The sequence below is a fragment of the Apiospora hydei genome (genome assembly GCF_038363865.1).
Source record: "Apiospora hydei strain CBS 114990 chromosome Unknown utg000005l_segment0_segment0, whole genome shotgun sequence".
Lineage (NCBI taxonomy): Eukaryota > Fungi > Ascomycota > Sordariomycetes > Amphisphaeriales > Apiosporaceae > Apiospora > Apiospora hydei.
Window position 1 is genome coordinate 984838 of NW_027117364.1, and position 24684 is coordinate 1009521.

Genomic DNA, 24684 nt, shown 5'->3' on the forward strand with positions numbered 1-24684 from the left:
GTCTATTGCATCTGATATCAGACCACCGAACACCCCACCAAGTCTCTTCTTCCTTGAACAGATCATTCAGTACAGACTCTCTGTCATCCTTTTCTTTTCTTCATCTTCTTTTCGTGGCATTAATGTAACAAATTGGAGAGAAGCACGAGAATACACGAGTACACCGAATATGACGGAACGACAACCCACCCCTGATCTGGCATTGCCGGAGAAGGTTCCAGTAACGTGCTACCCTCCTGGCACCTTGAAGCAATTCCGGCGTATGCAAAATCAAGTATCTCAGAAGGAGTACGCCAAGTACTTCCATGAAGATCTGTACATGTACTCGGATATCATCCCCGCCATCAGAGAGCCTCTCGCCCCTGGGCAGGTTCTACCCCTGAAGGATGTCTCCCAGCTTTTGGAACCTGGATACCCCAAAGAAGGGGGCGAGAACGGCTGGTGTGCCCTGAGCGACGGAACCGCCTACGTCGCTTCCAACACCCGCTTCCCGGGTGTTACGGGCGAGATGATCGACTGGTGGTTCTGGTGGCACTCGGTCGAGCCCGAGCGCTACGCGTTGTGGTATCCTTACAACCACGTCGAGGCCCGGTCCAGCTTTGCCGCGAGCGGCCGGCTTCACAGGGACTATCTCGGCCATCGCGAGAAGTGGCTCGGCTCGACGCACCGCGTCACCGAGTTCATCGGCCCGTACCACAAGCGGATCCGGATCCAGTTCGTCGAGCCGCATGACCGGCGCTGCTTTGGCGGCGGCCTGACACCGGAAGGACTGCGGGATGCAGGATACAAGGCCGCAGTCTGCGCCGTGCTCTGGGACGCGTATCTTCCGCTCAAGCTCGGGGAGTTCGTCCACCTTTGGCGCGCGGTGGAGGGCGGGCTGGAGCTGCGCAGCCGGTACTGGCTGGGGCACCAGGTGTACTTGCAGCTGCCAGGGTGAAGATCCCGCTCGACTACCTCGGGGGCTGCTGGGAATTAAGAGAATGTTGGCAGGGGAGGAAATTGCATATGAGCAGTTCCTGCATGACCAGATCGAGTTCACGAATCTGGCAAGGATATTGCCGGGCCTGTATTCCGAGTTTGGGCCTGGCCGATTGAACCAAGAATGAACGAATGTCAGAACTGGTATCTAAACCTGTGGCACAGAGATATGTCACACAAATAGTCAATCGCACCCGCAGGTTGGGCATCATCACTGGATCGGCGTCATGAACATGATCATGACAAGGGAAAGCGTTGATTTTGGCAAGTATCATTTTGACGACAAGTGGCCGAAATCTGGCAGGCATGACCGGCATGTGATTCAACATGGCATCGGGCCGGGCCATGCTTAGACGGAAGAAACTGTTCAGGTCTGGTCAGCCTAGCCGTTGACCGAATCGACGACATACAGTACGGTTCCAAGGACAACTTGCTCACGCTATATCAAGTAGGAATATAAAATCATCAACAAGAAGAGGCGACAAAGCACAACGTTGACTGACTGACCGAAGCCCTGCTAACCCACAATCTAACTGGCTACCTACTTAAGATAGAATCAAATTCGCAAGCCCCCGCCAGCATCAGCATGCAAAGGCGTGAGTCAGATGCCACGTGTTCCGACAAAAGGAAGAAACAATAAAAAAAGCAATCATCACGTCACGCATGCAGTCAAAAGCAGCAAGAAGACCCAGTGTTTAAAAGCAGAAAAATCCGTAATCTCATAAAAACTCATAGGAGAGCGTCTACCGAACGCCATCCTCTCTATCCAAGATGCCGTCTTCTATGTATATATATAAACCGATGTCTTTTTTTAGTGTGGAGGAAGAAATTGACCCGATATGATGTGGTAAAACCCCCATTTTCCGTTATCCCATTTCTGGCATCCATCCTCTCAAATAATAGCTTATTTGGAGGCGTTGCGGGCGGCGGCGGCGTTGGCCGTGCTGATCAGACTCCTGGGAGCGTCGTCGCGGGGCATGTAGAGCTCGACGAAGCGCAGGCCCTTGCGGTTGTTGAAGTCTTCGTCCTTCATCAGGGTCGACAGCTCGTTCTTGGTCTTGACAACGTACTTCTTGACGTTGGGGTTGTTGGCGCCACCGAAGACGTCGACGGTGCCCTTGTAGTCCCAAGTGACAATGTCGTTGTACTCGGCGTCCATGCCGTGGATGAAACGCTCAATCGTGTATCCGTCGTTGCAGATGACGAACCTGGAAAGGGGTTATGTTAGCAAGGGAACGGACTGTGAGTCGGAAGAGGGGGAGACAAGATAAAACGTACAGGATGATGTCCAGGTTGTGGCGGATCATGGTGGTGACCTCCTGGGCGGTGAGCTGGAAGGAACCGTCACCCTCGAAGAGGATGGTACGGCGGTTCATGTCGCCATCCTTGTTGGCGAGGGCAGCACCCTGGCAGGCACCGACGGCCCAACCGATGGATCCCCAAAGGGTCTGGTTCAGACCGCTAACACCCTGGGGGAACTTGGTGTCCCAGATACCGAAGTTGGCGGTACCGGTCTCGGTAACGACGATATCGTTGCGCTTGAGGAAGGTGGAGACACGGGGCCACAGCCACTCCTGGGTGATGACACCGTCGTCGGCGCCGTTGGTGTTGGGCTCGATGCCCTTGAGGTACGCCGAGGGGGTGACCTTCTGGACGCTGAGGTTGGAGAGGTCGATGCGCTCGGTGAGCTTCTTGAGGACACCTCGCATCTTGACGCCGGGGTACTCGGAGTATCGGACGCCGCAAGAGTAGGAGTGCAGGTCGATGGTGTTGAGCTGGCTCATGCGGTAGCTGAAACCGGCAGTGTTGAAGTCGGACTTGAGGCCACCGACGGTGATGACGAGATCGGAGCTCTCGACCATCTCCTGGACCTCGGGGTGCGAGGCGTTACCGACGTAGACACCACCGAAGATGTCAAGCTCCTCGTTGACGGCACCCTTACCCATGGGGGTGACGAAAGTGGGCAGGCGGGTCTTCTCGATGAAGGCGTGCAGCTCAGGCACGACGCGGTGGCGGATGGCGCAGGCGTCAGCCAGGACGACGGGCTTCTTGGCGGCCTGGATGTAGCGAAGCATGACCTCGACGACGTAGTCCTCCTTCTCAACATCGTTCTCGGGCTCGCGGAGGTCGATCTCCTGAGTCAGGCGGTCACCCTCAACCTTGGCCTCGATCATGTCGGTAGGCAGCATCAGGTAGACGGGGCGGGAGCGCAGGAAACACTCGCGCAGGGTGTGGTCGATCTGGGTGGCGATCTCGGCCGGGTCGTTGAGCTTGGCGACGGCGCAAGAGACGAGGGCGCTCATGTCGGCGAAGACGTTGAAGTCGCCGTTGCCGAGGGTGTGGTGCAGCATGAGGCCGTTCTTCTGCGAGGCGGTGTTGGGGCAGCCAACAATGTGGACGACGGGGACCATCTCGGAGTAGGCTCCGGCAATACCGTTGATGGCGGAAAGCTCACCAACACCGAAGGTGGTGATCAGGGCGGAGAGGCCCTTGACACGGGCGTAGCCATCGGCGGCATAGGCTATATCCAAGTGTATTAGTCTCTGTGTTGATCTGATGGCTTTATCCTCGTCGAGGAAGAAGGAGATGCTTACAGGCGTTGAGCTCGTTGACGCTGCCAACCCACTTGAGGTTGCAGGAGGGGAGGTAGTCGAGGGCGACCAAGTTGTAATCACCGGGGAGACCGTGGACGGAGCGGACGCCCATCTGGTGAAGACGGTTGAAGAGGTACTCAGCCACAGTGATGGGCTTCTTGAGGTTTTGGGTACGAATATCTAATGTCGACGCCATGATGAACCCTTTTCTTCTGCTTCTGGTGCTGAAAGAGGGAAAGGGAAAGCGGGTTTGCTGGTAGTGTTGAGGTTGTTTGGATTGGTTTGTGGCCTTCTGAACTCCTATGACGGCCGGCGAGGGGCAGTTTATTTAAACAGGTTGACCACCACTTGTTCGTCCCACTTGTCTGGGCCGGGAAGCAGGGTCCAGAATAGAGTCCCGGAATGTCACGAACAAAACAGCAGACAAACACGTCGGGCAGGGACGGGCGATCGAATGACCTTTGGCGAATTTGATGAATAATGATACTATTTTCTTGTTTCAGCAGCTAGAAAGGCCGAATCTAGAAAACAGATATCGATCTTACGATGCGTTGCTGCTTCTGGGACCGTCTGGGACTCGGTCGCGGCGCTGATTCGCTGGCGCCGCCCAATCAGGGTCCGTGGCGAGCCGGCATTGTCGTCTAGACATGAGGCCATCAGCCCACTTTCTGGTCGAGCCTCTAGCTTTGCTGGTACAGTATGGGTTACAGGGTGGTGATGCAATCCCCACTTGGCCAGCAGGGACTCGCAGACGCAGCCGGACTCAGACGGCCTTACCAGAGGGCGCGGGCAGCAGCGGGCGTAGCGGGCGTGGCGGGCGGCTGGGCCACGACCTGAAAGAACAGGCCCCGCCTGCCTGCCATCGAAGGAGACGATGCGAGTTAGTGGCTGCTGCTGACTACTGAGGAAGAGTGGGAGACTCGGAACAAAGACACGCACCCTCGCTGACTGTTCCCCTCATCCCTGTCCACTCAACCAAAGCTTAGCGTGGGCGGCGCAACCCGGCGGATCCACCGCCCCTCCAGCAAAAGCCCATCGAAAAGGCCATTCCAGCGCAGGGCGAGAAGGGCGAGACGGGCGAGACGGGCGACAAGGGGAGACCGCCGACGATGAGACCGATGCTACTACTGAAAAAGCCATACCGCCCCGATAGCCCACCAGCCAGAAGGCCCGAAACACTGCCAGAGTCGTGATAAATGCCTCCCGGTCGATCCCGATGGCCCTTCCCATGCGTGTGCACCCGGAACGAGCATGGCCATTGTGAATGGGAAAAGGCGCGCGTAGAGAGCGAGATAGAAGCGAGCACGACGATGAGTCGGAAGATACAGCCAGCAGGTTGCGATGCCCAGTTACCTGCTTGCAGCCCGCAGCGGATGGGTGCATGGAGTTGGGTCGAGTTGAGTGATCGAGTGAAATGAATTCCGGGTCAGACGGTCTCCCGGACGTTCGAGACGCTTCTTGCCCATCCGCATTTGCCATCTCTGCCAGTCTGCATTCCGACTCTCTCCTTCGTCGCCTCGTACCAATCAAATGAAAACGAAAATCGAATCGTACACGTAGCCAGCCAGCCCTGGATTGATTGTCCAGCCATACACCGTCGGTCAAAGCGATGAGGCGACCCTGCAGATTGATTGTCGGTCAAGGGTCCAGCCGCCTAATGCGTCGAGATGCAACCATAGCTGTGCGTTGCAGCTTGCAGTAACTCGAACCGACAGTGCCGACTACTGCGTGCAAGCGCCTCGGCGCCAATGCCCATAGGAGTTCACGAGATTAGGTAATGCCACTTGATTGGCCTTCTTTTTTCCTTTCGCCCTTCCTCTCGCGCATCTTGCTTTCGCTTCAGCGGAACTTTTGTTCTTATTTTATTATTTTATTGCTTGAACTATGTAGGTATGATTGACGTGACAGCAAATAAACACCACCACCGCCACTCCAAACCGAAGAAAACACCCTTCTCCAACGACGCGCAATCGTCACTGCTCATCACCACCCAACTCTCTCGGCTCTGCAGCATCTCCATCACCCCAAGATCATCATCACCATCACCATCACCACCACCGCATTTCTGGCTCGGGCTTTGCAGCTTAGGGTTAGGGTCTGCATATGTATGCGACGTAGATATTCCGGTGGACTACTCTTAAGAGGTAGATGCTGATCTGAAGGAGCGACAACCCAGTCCGCCGTCCTCTGTGTTGGCATCCAATCCACCCGTCCTGCCTGCCCCTCCTCAGCTCGGCCAGCTCAACCAAGTTTCCGAATCCAGATCAATCTGTCAATCTCAATCTAGATACAAGCTGGGCCCCCTACCCCTTACCCCCTACCCCTACTGTAGATTCGACCCCACGACATCTAGTTCAATCCAACCATGGCAGCATGGTTGTTGGTGTCCTGCCAACTGGCCGCTGAACATGCCTACCTACATATATATCTCTCTCTCAAGGCTGCCGCTATCGTGTTCGCCGCACGTTGGCATTTTGGCCTTTCGACCAGCGGCAACGTGTACTACTCTCGCCTACTCTCTGGTTTGGCTGGTGCAGAACAAATCGTGGTCATGATGTGACTGTCCCCGCTCTTTCTCTTCTTCCCAAATGTCCTTCTTAACGACCTCTTGGCTGGCGACAAGGTCTTATAAATATCCTCTGTCGATGTTGATTTTCCGTGTTTACATGAACAAATATTCGACAAGACGTCATAGGGCCGACGTCCGCCACGAACTGGAGGGGAAGATGGAGCAGGCGCTTTGTTGCTGGTGCTTTGCCGCGTCCAGGCCTGCGCTTCGCCCATCGGTTCATGGTCGTATGGTCAGGGGCGCGCCCTCTCCACCAAACTCAAATATCGCCATCGTATGTGTGTAGTAGCAGTAGTCAGCCAAAAAGCCGACAATTGGGGCCCTTTTACCTCATAGGGAGAGGTATCCCACTCTTCCAACACCCCATGCCCAGTCATTTCGGCAACCGATATCGCCCTCGATATCGCCTGAGATGACCACCAGAAACGTTTATGAATGTGTAGATGGTTTGAGACCCAGGCAGTAACGGTCTGATTCTCTGATTCAGGGTGATAAGAACGTGCTCATCTTGGGAGGCAGCCAACACCATAAATAGGGCCTGCTGCTCCTCGTAGAATTAAATGTGAACTCGAATGAAGTAAGCTCCCGAGGAAACAAACAACTGGCCGTCCTACTACTACTCGAACAAGGTCTCGCTCGATCTTTCTTTCTACACGAAACCAAACAACAACGCCGCCCAATATGCATACCAAGGAAGACTACACTACCACCGCCGCTCCTGCTCCTTTCCCGGGGGCTCTAGCTGATTATGAGCCATCGCCATCGCCATCTCGACCGGATACTCCCGACCATCAACACCACCAGCATGGGCGAAACTACAGCATCGTCAGCATCGCGTCCTCGTGCCAGAGTACGGCCAGCCACTTTCACCAAGAGCCCCTTGCCGTCGCCGGAGACAACCACCTCCACCATCGTCACTCGGCAGCGGCTACCATTGACAGTATCGTGTCGCCTCCGTCGTCATCGGCCGGTACCACGACCGTGATGGTCAACAACATCATGATGGCACCTCTCGTTCTCACCTCGGACATTGTCAAGTCGCCCTAGAGCAACGCCGGGTTGTGTGACTCGACACAGACCACCCAAGTTTCGAAACGCCTTTGATGAAACGACTACGCGATATGTTACAGTTTTCCATCGACTACGACCACGATGCCCCATCTCCGAGGTTACCAAAGACGAATCAGCACCTTTTGATGTCATCAGTGCATAGAAAAAGGAAAGGGTCGTGGCGAAACCCGCAGCCAGCCCTTCCAACAGCCCAGGTGACTATACTAGCTCCATGGAATCCAGGAAGGGAATACTTTGCCTACTTCCCCTCCTGCCCTACGCGGTATCTCTCTCCTTTTGGGTTCTGTGGCGAAGAGGGAAAGACATGTGAGATCGGGAGAGCTCCGTACCAGCTTACCAACGCCTATCGAATTCGGCCAGAACGGGAGGCATGGTCAAACCCCCTTCCCATGCTCTCATATACGATATGCGTGGACACGTCTCAGGAGACTGTGCATCGAGGGACTAGTACGAGTGTTTAGACAGTACATCTGACCCTACGGGGTATAGATACCGTAGTGGTGAACCTCATTCCTATATAGCCAAGGGTGATGATGGCATGAGTATTCAACATATTCGTGTGACGATTTACTTTTTCTTTAGTAAATGATGTAGAAAATAAAAAAGGGACAAAACCCAAAATTTGATTCCTAGATTTGCTAGCTTTTCGTTTCCCCCTTTTCTATAGTGTGCCATACATTCATTGATGTTTGTGTATACAAGTTACGTAGTTAGTCATTGACGTTATTGTGATCTGCCCAATGTCCCGTTTCTGATATTCACAAGGTGGCACATGTAATTGTCCATGGTGCTGAACAGAAACAAAGATCACACTCTGCATTCTGCTACGAGTAAGCATCCCTCGTTTCTATCCCACTTCTCTTCCATCGATCCCAAAGATGATTTTAACCCAAATAACCTATCCTGTCGTGTGCCGGTATCGGCTTACGTTACTTGGAATCATAGTATGCAGGGCTATTTATAAATCATATGTCGACACTGACACAGCAAAAACAGGGGGTCCACAACAGTCATGGGCCCTATCACTAAAGTATTGCTATATGAGATTAGTAACCACCAGTTGGGTTGTACATGGTATATTTGTAGCACCATGACAGCTGCTATCTATATACGAAACCAAAATTTGTGAAGCTGGACGGACAGCTCCTAAAATCCCGCGTAGAAGTTTATGAATGAAGATTACGAACACATAGCGACTGCAAACTATACCGCAAGGTTCTCGGCATCTACAGAAGACTAAAACAAACAAGGAATTTATACAACTCAAAAGATTATCCCAGTTTTGCAGATCCCGGGTAACAAGTAAGTACTTCCTTTTACTGAGCAATAATGCCACCAGCACCGGCCCTATGCATTCTCTAGTTCTCTCCCTGCCTGCTTTGTGCGTACAACAACATACGCAGATATGTATGTATGAATGATGCCTTTCCTCTCACATGATTCGCCTCCTGTACCCACCAATCAACCAACTTCGGACCTCCGCCTCTTTATAGGCCATCCATCAGCCTCGTCATCACCATCACCGCTAGCCCTCCTTGACTTGGGCCCCTTGCCATCGCCACCGCTGCCACCGCTGCTACCGCTGCCACCGCTGTTTCTGCTGGCGTTACTGTTGTCATGGCTGTTGCCGACTGGCTCAGATTGGACCTGGCTCAATTTATGTAGTACCTCGGTCAAATGCCGCCGCGCAGCCATCTCGCGCTGCTTGCTTTCTGCCGGCGGCCGTGTGCGGTAGAATGTCTTTATGACACAAACAGTGGCGTGGTAACACTCGTAGAGCAGGAGGCGGATCGCGGCGCTGTTGTCTTCTTCATCTGCGTTGTTGTTGTTGTTGCAATCCTTCATCCTCTCGTCACTGCCGCCGGGGGTTTCCCTTGTCCTGGCAATCCATCTGCCGTGGCTCTTCCCGGCACCATAGTGCTTCGTGGCGGGGACGAGGACGACGACATCATTTGGAACCGTGTCGTTGGTGGCATATTTGTTGCCTTGAGTGGAGATAACAACTCGGGCGTGTTCATGGAAGTTGGGGGCAACGATGCCGTCGATGCCGGTATGTCGCGGGCTATTTCGGCATTGGAACCAGAGGAGGGATCAGGCGGTTGGCCCCGAAACCCGCGAAGGAAGTCGTCCGATGGGTTCCGGCTGAACACCTTGGCCATCAGGGGGTCACCAAAGATGCAGTTACTCCAGTCCAGGAGGCCTGTGACACTAATTCGTTTTGCTTCAGTGGCGTCGACCACCCCCTGTGTTCCAGTTGCTTCTCCGACACGCTTGACATTATCAAATGTCGCGCTCTCCTTATGGCTATTGCAGGAAAATCTACTCGTTACGGAGGGCTTTGCTTGCGGACTCCCATTTTTCGTACATGTTGCCCTGGTAGACCCTTCCTCGAGCCGAGCTGCCTTGGTAGAACGTGTGACCAAAACATTTCTGTCACTGCCTGCATCGATAAGCACGAGACGAGATTCCATAACGTTATCCAGGGTGTAGCTAAAGCGAGCCATTTGCTCGCGGATGCGCGAGTAGTTGAGCATGACCGTCAAGTCCTCGCCGTCTCGAATTATGTCTTCCACCAGAGAGCGGAAGGCAAAAGGACCAAGTCGCAAAGCCGTTCGAACCGACGGATGGCGGCGGCATGGGCAATCCGGCATTGCCGTCCAAGTTTTCGTCAGAGCGGCAAGGGGCACCACGAAGTACAGCGGCGGCGGGACCGAAACGAGAGTTGGGAGCGCGGAACTGGGATATGTGCCGAACAAGGTGCCCCTTTTGGTATTCTACTATTCTCCTCTCGGGCGGTGTGAGCGGCTGCGTAAGACCCGAGATGGAGCTCCCTACGGTAGGCTCCCATAAGCTGAAATGGAAATCCGGCTCATCGTTGGATGACGAACTCTTGATGAAGGCCGGTAGGTAGGAGAGCAAGGTATCCCTGGGTGATGCAGACAATGGTTCCTGGCCCATGCTTATCATGTTTGCCGCTGGGAAGGGGTGATTCCCGTTTGAATGTCGGGCGTGACGAAACTCTGCATGGGTATCCCGGGTGTTTGGGCCAGCGAGCGTTCGAGGATTTTGATGAAGATCCATGCTATCACGCAGGGTTCCGACATTGTGAGGTGAGCTTCCCAGCGCATGAGACGTCGCTTCATGGGCGAGGGCGGCAGCTTCAACAAGAGTGCCCTGTCATCCGAGAGCCTGGCCACGAAGATCAGCTGCCGACCGCCCGCCGTCGCCGGCGGCAACGGATCCAGAGACCGGACAGTTACTCGGGGTACAGCATGGTTTAGGATTGCTTTTAGACGCTCAAGTGGCGGCGGCCAGTTCATGGATATGACAGGTGGCAGGGAATCAGTTGGTGAATGGCAAGCTGCTTGGTGACGTGGTTCCCGTATCTTTGTGCAACATGGCGGACGCGTGAATGCTTTGGACAAGCGGAGCTCAGAGGCGACGGGGCGTGGATGGCAGAGTGACATGAAGGATTTACGGGAAGAGGCCACTGCAAAAGGAATGGAAACTACCGTCGGTTCCAGCCGTGGTGCTAAGCTGCTCCTGCTGCCTCTAATCCCAACATCTGGCTTGACCATGGGCTAAGTGTAAGTAGGGCAGACCGGCAAAGTAGCTGCTACCTGCTCATAAAGGCGTGGGTCAACGGACAAGGGCTGTGTGAGATTTCGCTCTCTATCTCTCTCTATACAGGCAGGGGTACGGACAGGGACCCAAGACAACCCTCTGAGCAGATAGCAAACGGCAATTACACGTCGGCTGCAGGGCGGCGCGAGTTACCTTGACCCCGCCGGTGCGGTAATATGCAAGCTGGTCCGAGTTGGGAGATAGGGTGTGGTGGGTCCAATTATCTCTAGAGAAGGAGGCGAACTCAAGTGACGGGCTGTGACAACGATGGTCATTATAGATGAGCTGGCGAACTCGTGTGAGGGGGCTAGAAGCTGTACGGGTCTCTTTAATACAGCCGTCGCTTGCCAAAATGGGGGATGGCGCCCGAAGCGACAGGTTGTGTCGGAAGGCGCGAGCAGGACTCGGGCACATGGGATGACATGTCTAAGAAAACGAGAGGAAGGGGGCCTTTCTGTCGGGCGGAGAACGGAGCGTACAGTAGCCGCTTGTTGGCGAATGAGGCTTTGCCGAGAAGACGAGAACGAGCCGACTGGGAGAGAAGGGGGTGTGGTGGCCGAGGAGGCAGCTAGCTGGAACAGCAGGATCAGGCACACGAACGTAACGGTCTACTCGGCTATCTAGGCGGAGGACCACAAGCCAGGTCACCGAAGACGGGGCTGTTGAAAGGGATTTGGCGATATGCATGGCTGAGTCCTCCGGGATGAAACGAAGATGCTGACCAGTCTTAGATGATGCCCGTCAGCGGAAGTAGGGACCTCCTACTCCCTACCCCCTACTCCCTACTCCCTGCTCCACAGCAACCCCGAGTGGCTGAATTGCCAAGATGCCGGGAGAAGTATTCCAGAAGCCGGTATCGTGCTCGAAGTGGAATACCCTGTCTAACCCAAAGCAGTGCATAGCAGCCCATGCAGCCACGATATGCTGTACATGTAGACGCAGAGGGAGGTGACAGATGGCACGTGGGGCTCAACCAGTCCACGATTCCTGCCTTTGATATGACTTGCCATCAAGATGTGAGAGCATATAAAACTGCTCATCAGCCCGCCGCCCAAGGGCAGAGGGCAGAATAGCAAGGGGCAAAAAGGAGATACACATACACTCGTACACGCTACCCGCTTTGAGCCATACCTGTACCTCATGATTGGCCTTGGAAGCGAACTCGCTTGACCGAGACCGTTGTCTCATCATCAGGCCTTCCTTCTCCAGAAGGCGGAGGAGAAAGCAAGGCATGTGGATTTGTAGTTGCTTGCTTACATATACTTACTTACCTAGCATCTGGCTCACGAGAAGCGGTGATGGAGAGGGATGCGCAGAGGAGGTGGCGTGGCCGAGGACCCTCTTGAACCGGTGCTTATTCTCCCCCTCCCTTTCCTTTAATTTCCTCTTTCGATAGTATCCGACAGCTGTATATTCGAGGCGGATTGAGGAGGAGGATGTGTCAATGTGTATGTGTGCGAGAGCGTTGGTTGTTGGTGTTAGTGCACGGGTTGAAGTTCCCATGCTTGCAGGGATAAGCGAGAAGAGTTGCCTGCGATTGGCTGAGTTTAGCGAACTCTACAGGGCTCAACCTTCTAGCGCCAGAGGCGGTCGGTGGGTGGCTCCTCCTCTGGCTTCTCCTCCTGCCATCAACTGATTGATCCTTCCGCCCCTGTCTGGCATAGAAGCCCCGCCCTGCCAATCGGCCCTCAACCATACCGCTGGAACATTAACCGACGATCGATGAGGATACATTGGATGTACATCTGCTTGCGTTTCGTTTGTTTGAGCTGTCAGATATGCAGGAGCCGCCCTCGTCAATTTTGTCGCGATTCGGTTTAGCGTTGGAAATCGGCACCCACGTCGCTTACCGGACTAGGTGTACACACCAGGTAGGTGGTATATGCAAGCATGTACATGTATGTGCATGTATGTATGTACAGATATATACTGCCCGTACCTAGGCTCAAAAGAGCTGGTGGTATGGGAGCTCTCTGGTTAGCCGGGGTCTGGGGTGTCTGCTTCTGCTAAGGTGTAGGGAGTGGCACTCGTGGCATTGCCCACGGACTACAGCTTTGGCGCAGCAGCCAAGAAAGGGACGAGGACTGTAACTATCACGTTGTTCGAACAAAATACCTCGGAAACGCTGAGCCCAGCAAGATTGTGTTGTGTCTCCTCCTATGCAGGACAGCGGCGCACAAAGTTGCCGTGACATTTGTTTTATTTCCCGATATAGTCCTACCTCCGCCCCCGATCCCCAATGGTCAAAATACGACAGGTTGCCCAATCGAGGGCGTACCAGATCACCTTGAATACAACTGGGATTTAGCTGGGGTACACAGGTCTGAGCACGCGAGTTGGTCCCTTCACCGTTCCTTCCAGAACACGTCCGGCAGTGATCATCTAAACTGCCGGCTTGGCCTCAAGTTTCGTTCGTGGGAGTTCTCTGCCATGTATGGTTCTCTGGTAACGACTCGCTCCTATATCATATCGAAACCCAACAGGGGAAAGATACAGAAACACCGTCTAGTTGACTGGGCTTTCCTGCACATCATGGGATTTTGTTTCCTCTACAACCTTCGAATCCGGTGCGTCAGGCTTCGCTTCCACCGCCGAGTTGGGTTCTGTGGCTGTGTTGCCTTCTGGTGACTGTCCGTCATTCGGTCTTTCTTCTGTCTTGGGTCCATCCGTCTTTGCGGTTGCTGCTTCGTACAACTCGCGAATGTTGTACCGCTTGAGGTCGTTCCAGTCTCCCTCGACGACGCTCATACCACAAAATGTCTGTGACAAGGTGAGCATGATGTGGCAGCCAAAGAGCCATGTTACACTTACTTGGAATATCTCGACCAGGATGAACTTGTCCGGGTTTGTAAGATCGACCTTGTGGCGCGGGCCAACCAGACTTGCAATCAGTTTGATCACATCTTGCGTCTTGAGGTTGCTTTGTGCTCGCGAGCTCACACGGATTGCATACTGCGAGATGGTTAGTCCAGCGAAAGGCATGCCAGGCAGCTTCTTGGGCGCGGTTTCATCCTTGGGGACTTACCGAAGGGCCCTTGGCGTCCTTCTCCTCCAGGCTCCCAGCTTCCTCCCCTGCAGGTATCAAATCGAACTCGGGTGCCAGGACTGTTCTGGCGGTCTCCTCGATCCCCACCTTGGTTGCGCTACCCATGAGAGTGATGGGCGTGATTCTGTTGATGAATCTGGACCGTCGCTGCTTCCTGTCGGAGACTAACATGGCATCTTCGCACACCTTGCGAGCGAACTGACGGGGCTCGACTGGCTGCTTGGTCTTGACAAATAGCAAGCAATCCAGGCTGAGGCGCATAGGCGCAAATGCCGAGGTATCCAGCGATTTGCTGTTGGAAGCCTGCTTCTTGATGCCAGCAACCTCCTTCTGAATGGCGGCCTCAATGTCACCTTCGTCCTCGGAGCCATTGTCATCCTCCATCATTGGCTTGATGCCATACAACTTCTCGCCATACTAGATGGGGACGGTATTAGTATCCGGTTGACACCAACCCGGTAGAACTTTGACGGCTTACTTCATCGCACATTGCTACGACTTCGTCAAGGGCCTTGACCTCTTTGTTGCGTTGGCAAGTAACCCAGAACCCTACATCGCCAATATCGAGTGTCCGACCCTTGGACCTCATCGTCTCCATCTTGGCTTTCTGGTGCGGTGTTTGCCATTTGCCAAAATTGCCACCCTGTGTACATCACCACGATTAGCATACCGTGCTGGATTCGAGGTAGTCTCCAGCCTCGAAGAATCAAAAGGCTTGACGCGCTTACCTTGCTCTTCTTCAGGCGCCCTTGATCACCACCACCAGGCGCATCTTTTCGTTTGGGCGCGGAACTCATGGCGTTGGTGGGAAACACGATGCGACGGGTCTTTGCGATTTCAACAACCAGTCAATGTCGAAGCCGAGCTTTGAATGCGCAGTGTACATGCAGATGTAGATGGCTGGACGCGAATATAGGTAGAGCCGGATCGAACTAAAGCGGGATTTGCCAAAAGGGTCTGTGCTTTTTCCATGGCGCCAAATAAAATACATACCCAACCAAGCCAAGAAGGTTTCAATCAAATCGAGATCAGAGAGCTTGATATGCCCACCCTTGGGCGACATAAGCAGCCTCGTTTATTGATGTCTATCAATCATTAAGCAACAAACTCGGCAGGATCTCGAATCATATAATTAACGTGAAATAAATACATCGTTCTCGACTCTCAACGGGGTATACTTCGAAGGGGTAATCAGATAAGCCACCACCCAGTCTATTCAGCAAAGGTACGCCGTCCACGCTTCGACCAAGGCCAAGAACTCCAAATAAAACCACGACCAGAAAAGGCCAACTGCGACATATGTGACGATGCCTCTGAACCCCCAGCCACTCATAGAACTCTAGTCGTTAGTGCTTGTCACAGGATGTTCATCAGCCACCTCGCTGTCTTCTTCGTAAATCTTGACTTTCGGCGCATACTCGAGTATGTTGCTCACAACGTTCGACTGTATCGTGTCTCCTTTGCCAGCAGCCACCCTCAGCACAAAGTCGTTGAGGCTCGTGCGCCCCAAGATGTCCACATGTTCTGCCGTGTTGGGGCCTCCCCGGGGACTGAACCGCTCGGGCTCATGTGGCATCTCGTACACCGTCAACTTAACCCCGGCCGGATTGTACCGCTTCATCTTCCATCCCCTGTTACACATGTATGCCGAGCTCAGCAGGTTGACGGTGCCGTCCCCTTCGCCCATGATCACCCCGTGATCGATCTCGTCCACCGTCATCGCCGTGTCGATCGTCATGCTCAGGTTGGTGAACATGGACGCATCTGACGTCCGATAGTAGTACGCCCGTTCTGTCGGTATTCCCACACCATAAAAGCAGTAAACCTTCAGGTTTGGGGCCAACGGTAGTCGGGTCTCCAAGGGGTTGATCCATTTGACCGGATCGTCCATGTTGGCTTCCACCTCGGCAGCGGTATCGGCGATCCCGTCCGAGTAGCTCCCCTTCAAATGGTTTCGATACCACTCCTCCGTTGAGTTCATCAAGTAGGCCCTGGCCGCTTCCATGGTGAAATTGGCAGTGGGGGTCGACCAGTTCATCCCCATGCGGAAGTTCATAGCAGCGCCATAGGAGTGTACCTGTCCCGGCCGGTCATCCGGAGCCCACGTCAGGTTTCCCCACACCCGATCACCTCCCATAGGTAGCATGGAGGAGATCCCGGGCATTGCGCGGAACAGCTCAGCCCTCTCGTCTTTGCTGAGGAACTTGTCCAGCGCGGATACGGCGAGGGCGCTGAGCTGTGCCGTATCTCTCATTTCTCCGGAGAGCAACACGGGCACGTCCTTGGCCGCCCCGAGCATGCACCCGCTGATGTTGATCCAAGCCTCTACGTGATCGTCTACCCAGCTATCGCCGCCATTGCCACCTTTGGCTGACGCGACCCAGTTGAAGAAGTAATAGACTACCTGACCGCCCATGCTGTGCGATGCCAAGACTGCCTTTTTCCCGGTAAACTTGTGCGCCATCTCAATGTGGAGCTTTAGGCGAGAGAAATACTGGTCGCGCGTCTCGAGGTTCGTGTAGGAGAGCCTCCAGTCGTATGCTGCGGTGAACGAGTTTGTTGGGTCGTAGCCGAGGGAAGCCAAATTCTCAAAGATTTTGTTCCAGATCCAGTAGCCCGTTATGAAGAAATCGGTGGCATCAAACCCTTGGGCCGCCCTCAACTTGATCCCGGGAGGATCAAGACCGGTCACCTTGTCCAGCATGATGTGTTTCTTCCAGGACTCCTTGTCCATAACCAAGGCCCTCATCATTGTCCAGCTGCCCCATAGTCTCTTTCGGAAGTACGGTCGGGAAGAGTTGGCAGTGCCCCAGGACTCGAGTCCGGAGGAGATGACACCGGGGACCATGATGATCGGATGGTGGGCATGGAGGCCGGCAGCCTTGGCCTTGAGACCGACGGAAAAGGCATCGTAGCTTTCGATGTATTTGCGTTCGCCGTTCTGGAATCACAACACATTAGACCAGGACGGCCGGGGAATCTTGGAAGTAAGATGGGGAACAGACCATGAGATCTTTCATTTCTTTCGAGAAGCCAGCGGGCAGAACGTCCAGGAAGCTGTCCATGCTGAGCTCGCCCAACTCGGGGAAAGCAATGAGATCATTGCTCTGGGCTAGGAAGCCAGCCGCGATGAGGCCGCAGAGACTCCCTATCAAAAAGATCATGGTAGACTTGCGCTTCTGGGTCTTGGCCTTCTGGATGTGGTGGATCACCTTGACCTTGTCTCCCGGTCTCACGGGGCTGTCCTCGCGCGGAGAAGCTGGCGCCGACTCATCGGAGGCCGTGTCCGGGTTCAGCACCCGCCGGCGAAGCTCTGAAGCCATTGTTCTTTGTCTCTGAGTCTCTGAGTCTCTTGGAGCAATGCTACATGTCTAGGCCAGCGGAGGGTTCGGCTGCGCGCAGCAGGGCGGGAAGCGCGCGCAGACTTGGGGCTCGGTTAAATGTGGTCGGTCGTTGCCCGTCGGTTGTCCGTTATATTACTTAAGATGAGCAACAACAACAAACGGCCGCTCCTTGGGACCCCACAGTCGCTATGGCTGTGGGATTCGTAAAGTAAAACACCGTCCGGCTGGGAAAAGGCCCTGGCAATCGCGACACAAACTCTACTCTATGCAAGGTATTTCAGCCTGAGTCCTAAGTCCTGACAGGCCGGGGCGGAGGGAGAAATAAGACGATTGGCAATTATTTTCGCGGGGCTGAGGTCGCACGGGAGTCCCTCGAAACATCCTGACGTCAAAACCTGCAAAATGCGCTACTGTAGGTACCTAAAGTAGACCCTGCTGCTACTTGAAATGGGCCGAAACGAAACAGGCATGGAAGCTAGGTACAGCGATCAATCATCATCGATCCCTAGGTGGTGTTTTCCCCGAAGCTTGCTTCCCGCTTCTCGATGTTGCTTGCTACTTGTAGATAGCATGTGCGTAGCGTGGTGCAGGTCGCGCGCGATATATCTTTTTTTGGTTCGCCATGATGCATGCCAATGTACAAAGGCAGTTCTGCAAATGCCCAATGCTGGCAGATGCTTCAATCATTGATGTTGGGCCCTGGCTCGACCGTCATGCAAGAAATCAGATGGGATTGCAAACATGCGACTGATTTAATTGGCACCCAATCCATCCTGGGTTTCTGGGTACAGCTCCGAGCGTCATGCTTAAACCCGTCCACCAAACCACCCCCCGTCACATGTGAAAGCGGGTAGGCCAGCACTTGCCAGTCACGCTGCAGGCCTACTTGCCAGAGGGTCTCTCTCCATTCCAATCTCCGTCTCACGAAGTCATATCCTGTTTGCAACCTGGACGGGGAGCTTTTTTTCCTTCTTCTTTTTCTGCGCATTGCCCCTTGGTCTTTGATATCTGCTGTCGCTGGCTGACGTCTCCCTCTCTCTACTTACATACATGATATACTCTCTCTGCATTGCATTGCTCGTCTGATAATTGCCCGACACTGGCACACGTAAGATCGACTCAGGTTTGCATTGGCATACTTGTAACAGCAGCATACATCGCTCTTGGGCCATTTCGGTTTTAAACTTGTCCTTTTGGGCTTTCCCTCCTTTTTCTACCCACCAAGTCGAAAAAGGGAAAGGAATTACAATTCAATGTGAACTATTGCTGTGGTAGTTGTACTGTAAAAACAGCAAGCATAGTTTTTTTGTTTTGTTCAGTTCCCGTCAAATCCATCGATTCGCCGACGCGGGGTATTATTTCGTCGGGAGTGATAAACCTATACCGTGCGTGCCGTCGTCACCCGCTCACAACCTCATTTCCTTTCCCACGTTCGCCATACCCGATCAACGGGTAGCATGGAAACAGCGACGCGCGCAACCGAGCTCCCCGGCGAACTGCGGTACATTCAATACGAACATGCACTCGAGGAGCAGTATTTGCCCGCCATCCGCGCCCTGATCTCAAAGGATCTTAGCGAGCCCTACAGCATCTACGTCTATCGCTACTTTCTGTACCAATGGGCCCACTTGTGTTACATGGTCAGCATTCTTTGTTCAGCCCTTTCCTTAGGCCCAAACCTTGATCTGGGATGCCTATTGGAGTGAGAGGCTGGCTCCGAATGACTTCTCAGCTGACATAGACACGGCTCATGACAGGCATTGCATCCAGATGATGGTTCGCTCATAGGCGTCATCATCTGCAAACTCGAACACCATGCCTCCCACTCGCCCGCCACGCACCGAGGCTACATCGCCATGTTAGCCGTATCCTCCGCCTACCGAGGCCATGGAATCGCCACGGCGCTCGTCAAGATGGCTATCGACGCCATGGCCGACCGGAATGCGGACGAGGTGGTGCTGGAGACGGAAGAGACCAACACGGCAGCCATGCGGCTCTACGAGCGTCTTGGCTTTCTACGATCCAAAAAGCTGCATCGATATTACCTGAATGGCAACAGCGCGTACCGACTCGTCTTACTGCTCAAGTCCTCCATGAGACCGCCACCTCCATTGCTGCCTCTCGACAGTGCGAGCGCCACAGCAGTGACCACTGGTGGTGGGGGCGCGACAGAGGACGCCCGCCCTGTCAGCCCGACCCATTAGGGACCTGAGGACGCGGCCCGGGCCCTGGAGGACCTACGCAAGGAGCTACACAGAAATCACTGGCGGAAATGAAGACTGCGGAGCTTGCTGGCCGGGGGCGAGGTTCGGACCGTATTCGAGGGCACTAGCAAGAAAATAACCTTTTTGTTGCCAACTGTAGCACAGGTCCGTGATTTCCAGGACAGCGTGCCAGAAGAACCTCAACGCTCTGCTATATTGGGGGCCTTCGGAGCCCCTCTTCGACGATGCAGAAGCTGGGGATAGGACGCGAAAGCGCTTGCAAACCCATGACCTCAGCCCCTCGAAGTACACAAAAAGGGTGAGAAGCGAGCCATCATTGGTTGTGAGGCACAGTTAGTACGTAGAAGAAGCATTGACGGCGTTTGGGGGACTGCATTCAGGGTCTTGGCCTGAGGAAACGAGTTTTGCATTGGGTATTGGTTCAATGAGGAGGTGGCACCCATTGATAGCAGTCACTGTATTGCATATTGCATTGCGTTGCATTTTACTGAAAGTTCCAATTTTCTTGTCAATGACATAAGTTTGAAAACTCAACTGACCGGTCTCCCTATACCGGGGCTTCTTGGAATCCTGCCTCCAACGACGAAATCAAATAACTCGGAAAAGCAAGGGTATCTCTAACAAACCAGCGAACATCTGCTCCGATATAGGCGACCTCTGTGCCATCGCCAAGTCCATCCTAGGACTTGCCCAATATGTCGGACGTGTTGTAGATAGAGGCTTTGATACCCCAGGGGTTACTAGACCCAATGCCCAAATACGTATAGCAATCTACCTTTGTAAGCCCGTAAACACACCCAATCATTCATAAAGAAGAAGAACTGACCTGGTTTATAGTAGAGGGGTCTCCCGTGGGCCTGAACGAGGCCAAGCTGCTTTAATTTGACAGCAACCTTTTGCACATCCGCCTTATCGCTGAAATCCACGGTGTAGACACAGATGAGCCGCTCCGTCCTTTGATCGACGGCAGATCTCGGGGCGACCTTGGCTGCGATTCCCAGCTCGTTGTTTGCGGTGGCTTTGGCCACAAGTGCCCAAATCTCATTAACACTGTGGACTGGGCAGAAGATCATCCATTTACCGCACTTGACGTGCAGATTCAGCGCCAGGTCGAGTATATCACCTGTAGCCTCTTTGCCGGCTTTGTTCACTTCGCGGGTAATGACAGCCTGTGATTTGGTCGACTTCTTCATAAAGTCGGAAAATCCCGTGACCATGCTCAGTCTCTCGCGACCGCCTTCGATGAAGCGGGGTATGTCGGAAAGCTCCTCTTCGGGGCCTTCGTCTTCGCACCCGCGAACGTGCTGGTTCTGGGCAAGGGACTTTGGCTTGCGCTCGATGTAAGGGTTACAGATGAAGATCCACGGGCAGCTCTCGGACTGATCAGTTGTGGCGGGCGGGAGACGTTTCAGGAACGCATCCACCGACTCGCCCAGCTGCCAGGCATATGAGTACTTGGCATAGGGGTTGTGGAGGTGTGCCGTGTTGGTGGTCTCGGTCTGACGCATGGCCTGGAGCCGCAGGGCGCTTTGGACATGTTGCCGTTGCTCCCACCAGTCTTGGATGTCGAAGCTGCCGACCCTCTGCTCGAGCTCTTTGGCTGTTTCCTCGCCACCTGGGGGTTTTGTAAGTGCACGTTCACGCAGAGACGGACGAGGGAAGCCGATGGGAGAAGAATTTACCGTAGAAATCAGATTCGTCTCCAGAATCCATCTTTGCTTATACACAGCCACCAAGATCGTCTCGAGTCAAACGACTAGGCTAACAATTGGTAGTAGCCGCAGTTTGTCTTGCTTCGAAGAAACAAACGATAGATGGTAGGTCTTAGAATTGATGGCGCAGAGCGATGAGACGAGACAGCCTGTCAAGTGAATCAAGGGTTGGCTTGGTTGGTAAATGTGTACACAGGAACAACAAGCGACGACCGTTGCGGTCCCTCTACACGGTTTACATACCTTTTCCGTTTCTGCCCCGGGGGAAGACGAATCTTGGTTTTGTACCCGCCACAAGATACGGAACGATGCTAGCTATCTGGAGTGCCAGCCAGTGCCGGGGGACGAGAAATGTGACTGGTTCCCTGAGGTGAGGTCATACCAGAAGCCGGGTTTCACTGGCACCGAAACGTCCGAGCCCACTCGATGCAATGCAGATCCGCGTATCTTGCCGAGCGAACGTAGGTATGATGTGTATACGCATACATTACCGACGCACGAGGTACGAATCGGAATCGGGGATAATCGAGCCACCAGACCGTTTGCGTGGCCGGTCAAGCTCAGCTCAAGTGCCAAGCTCTCTCGCCTACTTCTACCGAAGGTAAGTACTCCCGCGCTAAAGCAGGGGACCGACGCGGGCGGGAAAGCCCTGCTTGGGTGGGGGTCACTAAACCAATCAGCCCAAGCCCCAGCCCAAGCTCCTTTCCCCAACGGCCAAATCCATACCTAAATTTATGTACATAATTTATTAATAAATTCTACAAATCAAACCACGAGGCCTCGGCATACCCAAACTGAGGGCTGGATCACAATATGGAGCAGGCTCGCCTCATAACTTCCCGGCAGTCTCTGACGCTTGAGCTCCCTCCGAGCTGCATCGAGTTCTGCCCTGCCAGCCCGCAGCACTTTGTCGTCGGCACTTACAATCTTCAGAAGGAAGAGGCGCCGGCGGAAGAGGGAGATGCGGGCTCCGATGACGACGGTGATACCACCCAAGTAGCCACCCGTCAAAGCCAAAACCGCAACGGGAGCCTTGTTGTTTTCCAGCTCGACGACGACGACGAGGTGTAAGCAAAACCAGGCCTTGCTGTTTCCGGGATCTTGTCTGACTGTCCTGTCCTATTCCATGCAGACGGCACGTTCAGACTGTGCAGCAGCCTTCTGCCATCCTGGACTTGCATTTTCATCCGCAGAAGGGCAAGTCCGATATACTGGCTGTCGTATCGAGCACCGGCACCTTGTCTTTCTTCAAGCTGGAAGCCTCACAAAGGGATGCATCTGCAACCTTGACCGAGCTTGCTACCCATCAGCCTCTAGGTGGGGATGGCAACACCCTCTTCCTGTCTTGCTGCTGGCACCCTGTGCTGCCGAACATGATTTCCGTCACAACATCGACATTTGAAGTGCACGTCTTTCGGCTCGATGAGGCTTGGAACGTCCTTGAAGCAAGTGAGGAGCCCGTGCTCGCTCACACCCTGGAGGCGTGGACCGTCGCGTTCTCTCCCGCCCTCCATGAAGTAACCGACCAAAGACTATCCACTATTTACTCTGGCGGTGATGACTCCATGCTATTACAGGCTTCTTGTAATATACAGATTGATACGCCACACATCGACGCCGTACATTCTGTCATCAAAATGAAAGGACATGGTGCAGGAGTAACAGCCATTATACCTCTTGACATCACATTCGAAAATAACGCCAGAGTCGTGTTGACAGGAAGCTATGATGACCACCTCCGAGTATACGCAGCCTATGAGTCTGGCCCCGAGACCATGGCCATGAGAGCCCAGTTACTACAGGAAATCAATCTAGACGGAGGCGTGTGGAGGTTGAAACTCGTGAGCTTGAACAAGCAAGGCGATTGCTGGGAGGCCGTCGTCTTGGCTTCCTGTATGCATGCTGGGTCGCGGGTCTTGAGAGTTATGGGCAGCCCCAAGATGGAAGAGTGCGCAGTAGAAGTCGTGGCACGCTTCGAGGAACACAAGAGCATGAACTACGGCAGCGATTTCCATCCAGGCTCCGAGCTGCCGGGCGGAGACCTGAAGGTCATCTCCACAAGCTTCTATGACAAGCTCCTATGTTTTTGGGTGCTTCCACATAGCTAGGACGCGAATGCTGCTTGAGTATGGGCTGGCTTACATGCATATATCACATGCATAGCGCCCTCATCCACGGGTCAATCAGAAAGGACACTTTGATGTGGACGCTTGGAACTAGGGATTCATGACACTCTGGGAATACCAATGCCGTTGCTCTCGAGGCTTGAGATAAGCCGCGATTATATAATGTTCTACTCAGCATAAGTCATGATACGCTGAAACCACAGTCTACCCAGTTATAACGAGTTGAAGGACTCATGCTTTCCGTTCAAGGTAGTAAACAGCACCACAGTCAGATTACATCAGACCATGAATGTCTCACCATAACGGGCAACCCAAATTTGCCAACAGCCAACAGCAACAAACATCCAATGCTAGAGTCTGGCGGCATTGCGCGAGCTCTTGCCTGAGTGATAACACGATTTCATTGATAAGTCAGGTACCAGCTGCCATATTATTTCAATGAAACAATCAATGGAAGGATCCCTGGTAATATCAACCAAATGTCTTCTCCCTAGGCCTGCATCGCTTAAGTGCTTATGGGAATACACCATCTCATCTCGTCTTGGTCACAAAAAAAAAAGCATATCCGCGTACATGGTTCTGTTGCTGTATATCAGCTGGAGACCAGGCAGGCTTCCACTGTTGGCTGTGTTACCCAACAACGACCGGCCGTTTGGTGCTCCACCTGCCTGATCAAATGGAGATGTGATTCCAGCGGCCAGTTACATTACATGCATCAATTGAATGCATGCGCCTTCTGAGACCAGAAAGAAAACCACACACACACGCACGCACGCACATACATGCACAACCGGCACTGGACGCCAGCGCACTGGACAGCGGAACTGGGACTGGAATTGGAAACTGGGGCTGCTGGCAGGAAAGACCCCTGTCCAAGTCAGTGAGTCAACCACTAAAAGTTAGCTGACTTCCAGCACAGAAGCTAAAGACCGTGCCTACCTAGGCCCAGGAAGGCCGTAGCTTCGGGTTCAACTCAACACTGCAGTTGGGCGAGTGAGTGGGTGGTAAGGTAAGGTGGTGGATGGTGGGTTCAATTAGAGGTAAGAAGTAAGTAGGTACATTAAGTACATGTCCTGCACTGAGGCAGGTCCAAAAACGCGCTATCTTGCTTTCTCGTCGTCTGGAGATAGGATTGATATTTGTACCTGCTCGACTTTACCTACCGATCCAGTCATTCCAACCCAAAATTATTCGTCCTCGCCCCGACTGCCCCAACCACACGTCACTTCACTTTACTTATTCGGCATCCCTTTCTGCTGCCCGCTTGCTTTTCTCTTCTTGGTCTGGCCCGTCGTTGCATTGAATACATACACACGCACACTCCACGAGACGTCCTCCACCGCAATCTTTACCTGATGACTCGCATTTAAGACAAACATCTCGCAACTGACTGCC

At 53.7% G+C, this 24684-nt stretch overlaps 10 protein-coding genes across 10 annotated transcripts; 5 read left to right on the top strand and 5 right to left on the bottom strand.

Annotated features, from left to right (window-relative positions):
• Window positions 1–169: 169 nt before the first annotated feature.
• On the top strand, window positions 170–1106 carry PG997_005797 (uncharacterized protein; the record flags this gene model as incomplete). The annotated part of the gene is given in 2 exon segments (XM_066810112.1): window positions 170–915; window positions 926–1106. The coding sequence occupies 2 exon segments, from the start codon at window positions 170–172 to the stop codon at window positions 1104–1106; spliced, it is 927 nt and encodes a 308-aa protein (XP_066669035.1).
• Window positions 1107–1882: 776 nt separating this feature from the next.
• PG997_005798 (pyruvate decarboxylase) lies at window positions 1883–3768 on the bottom strand (the record flags this gene model as incomplete). The annotated part of the gene is made up of 3 exons (XM_066810113.1): window positions 1883–2186; window positions 2257–3499; window positions 3573–3768. 3 exons carry the CDS (start codon window positions 3766–3768, stop codon window positions 1883–1885), a joined length of 1743 nt encoding a protein of 580 aa, XP_066669036.1.
• Window positions 3769–4446: 678 nt separating this feature from the next.
• On the top strand, window positions 4447–4765 carry PG997_005799 (uncharacterized protein; the record flags this gene model as incomplete). The annotated part of the gene is made up of 2 exons (XM_066810114.1): window positions 4447–4452; window positions 4559–4765. 2 exons carry the CDS (start codon window positions 4447–4449, stop codon window positions 4763–4765), a joined length of 213 nt encoding a protein of 70 aa, XP_066669037.1.
• Window positions 4766–6822: 2057 nt separating this feature from the next.
• Window positions 6823–7188, top strand: PG997_005800 (uncharacterized protein; the record flags this gene model as incomplete). The annotated part of the gene is made up of 1 exon (XM_066810115.1): window positions 6823–7188. One exon carries the CDS (start codon window positions 6823–6825, stop codon window positions 7186–7188), a length of 366 nt encoding a protein of 121 aa, XP_066669038.1.
• A 1485-nt stretch (window positions 7189–8673) lies between these two features.
• Window positions 8674–10293, bottom strand: PG997_005801 (uncharacterized protein; the record flags this gene model as incomplete). The annotated part of the gene is made up of 3 exons (XM_066810116.1): window positions 8674–9274; window positions 9325–9778; window positions 9831–10293. 3 exons carry the CDS (start codon window positions 10291–10293, stop codon window positions 8674–8676), a joined length of 1518 nt encoding a protein of 505 aa, XP_066669039.1.
• A 3048-nt stretch (window positions 10294–13341) lies between these two features.
• On the bottom strand, window positions 13342–14679 carry PG997_005802 (uncharacterized protein; the record flags this gene model as incomplete). The annotated part of the gene is made up of 4 exons (XM_066810117.1): window positions 13342–13788; window positions 13862–14299; window positions 14361–14525; window positions 14611–14679. 4 exons carry the CDS (start codon window positions 14677–14679, stop codon window positions 13342–13344), a joined length of 1119 nt encoding a protein of 372 aa, XP_066669040.1.
• Window positions 14680–15221: 542 nt separating this feature from the next.
• PG997_005803 (Lecithin: cholesterol acyltransferase) lies at window positions 15222–17205 on the bottom strand (the record flags this gene model as incomplete). The annotated part of the gene is made up of 2 exons (XM_066810118.1): window positions 15222–16823; window positions 16888–17205. 2 exons carry the CDS (start codon window positions 17203–17205, stop codon window positions 15222–15224), a joined length of 1920 nt encoding a protein of 639 aa, XP_066669041.1.
• Window positions 17206–18683: 1478 nt separating this feature from the next.
• PG997_005804 (ribosomal-protein-alanine N-acetyltransferase) lies at window positions 18684–19430 on the top strand (the record flags this gene model as incomplete). Its single annotated transcript, XM_066810119.1, has 2 exons — window positions 18684–18866; window positions 18984–19430. 2 exons carry the CDS (start codon window positions 18684–18686, stop codon window positions 19428–19430), a joined length of 630 nt encoding a protein of 209 aa, XP_066669042.1.
• A 700-nt stretch (window positions 19431–20130) lies between these two features.
• On the bottom strand, window positions 20131–21164 carry PG997_005805 (uncharacterized protein; the record flags this gene model as incomplete). The annotated part of the gene is made up of 3 exons (XM_066810120.1): window positions 20131–20222; window positions 20278–21066; window positions 21134–21164. The coding sequence occupies 3 exons, from the start codon at window positions 21162–21164 to the stop codon at window positions 20131–20133; spliced, it is 912 nt and encodes a 303-aa protein (XP_066669043.1).
• Window positions 21165–21976: 812 nt separating this feature from the next.
• Window positions 21977–23271, top strand: PG997_005806 (uncharacterized protein; the record flags this gene model as incomplete). Its single annotated transcript, XM_066810121.1, has 2 exons — window positions 21977–22230; window positions 22296–23271. The coding sequence occupies 2 exons, from the start codon at window positions 21977–21979 to the stop codon at window positions 23269–23271; spliced, it is 1230 nt and encodes a 409-aa protein (XP_066669044.1).
• Between the last annotated feature and the right edge of the window lie 1413 nt (window positions 23272–24684).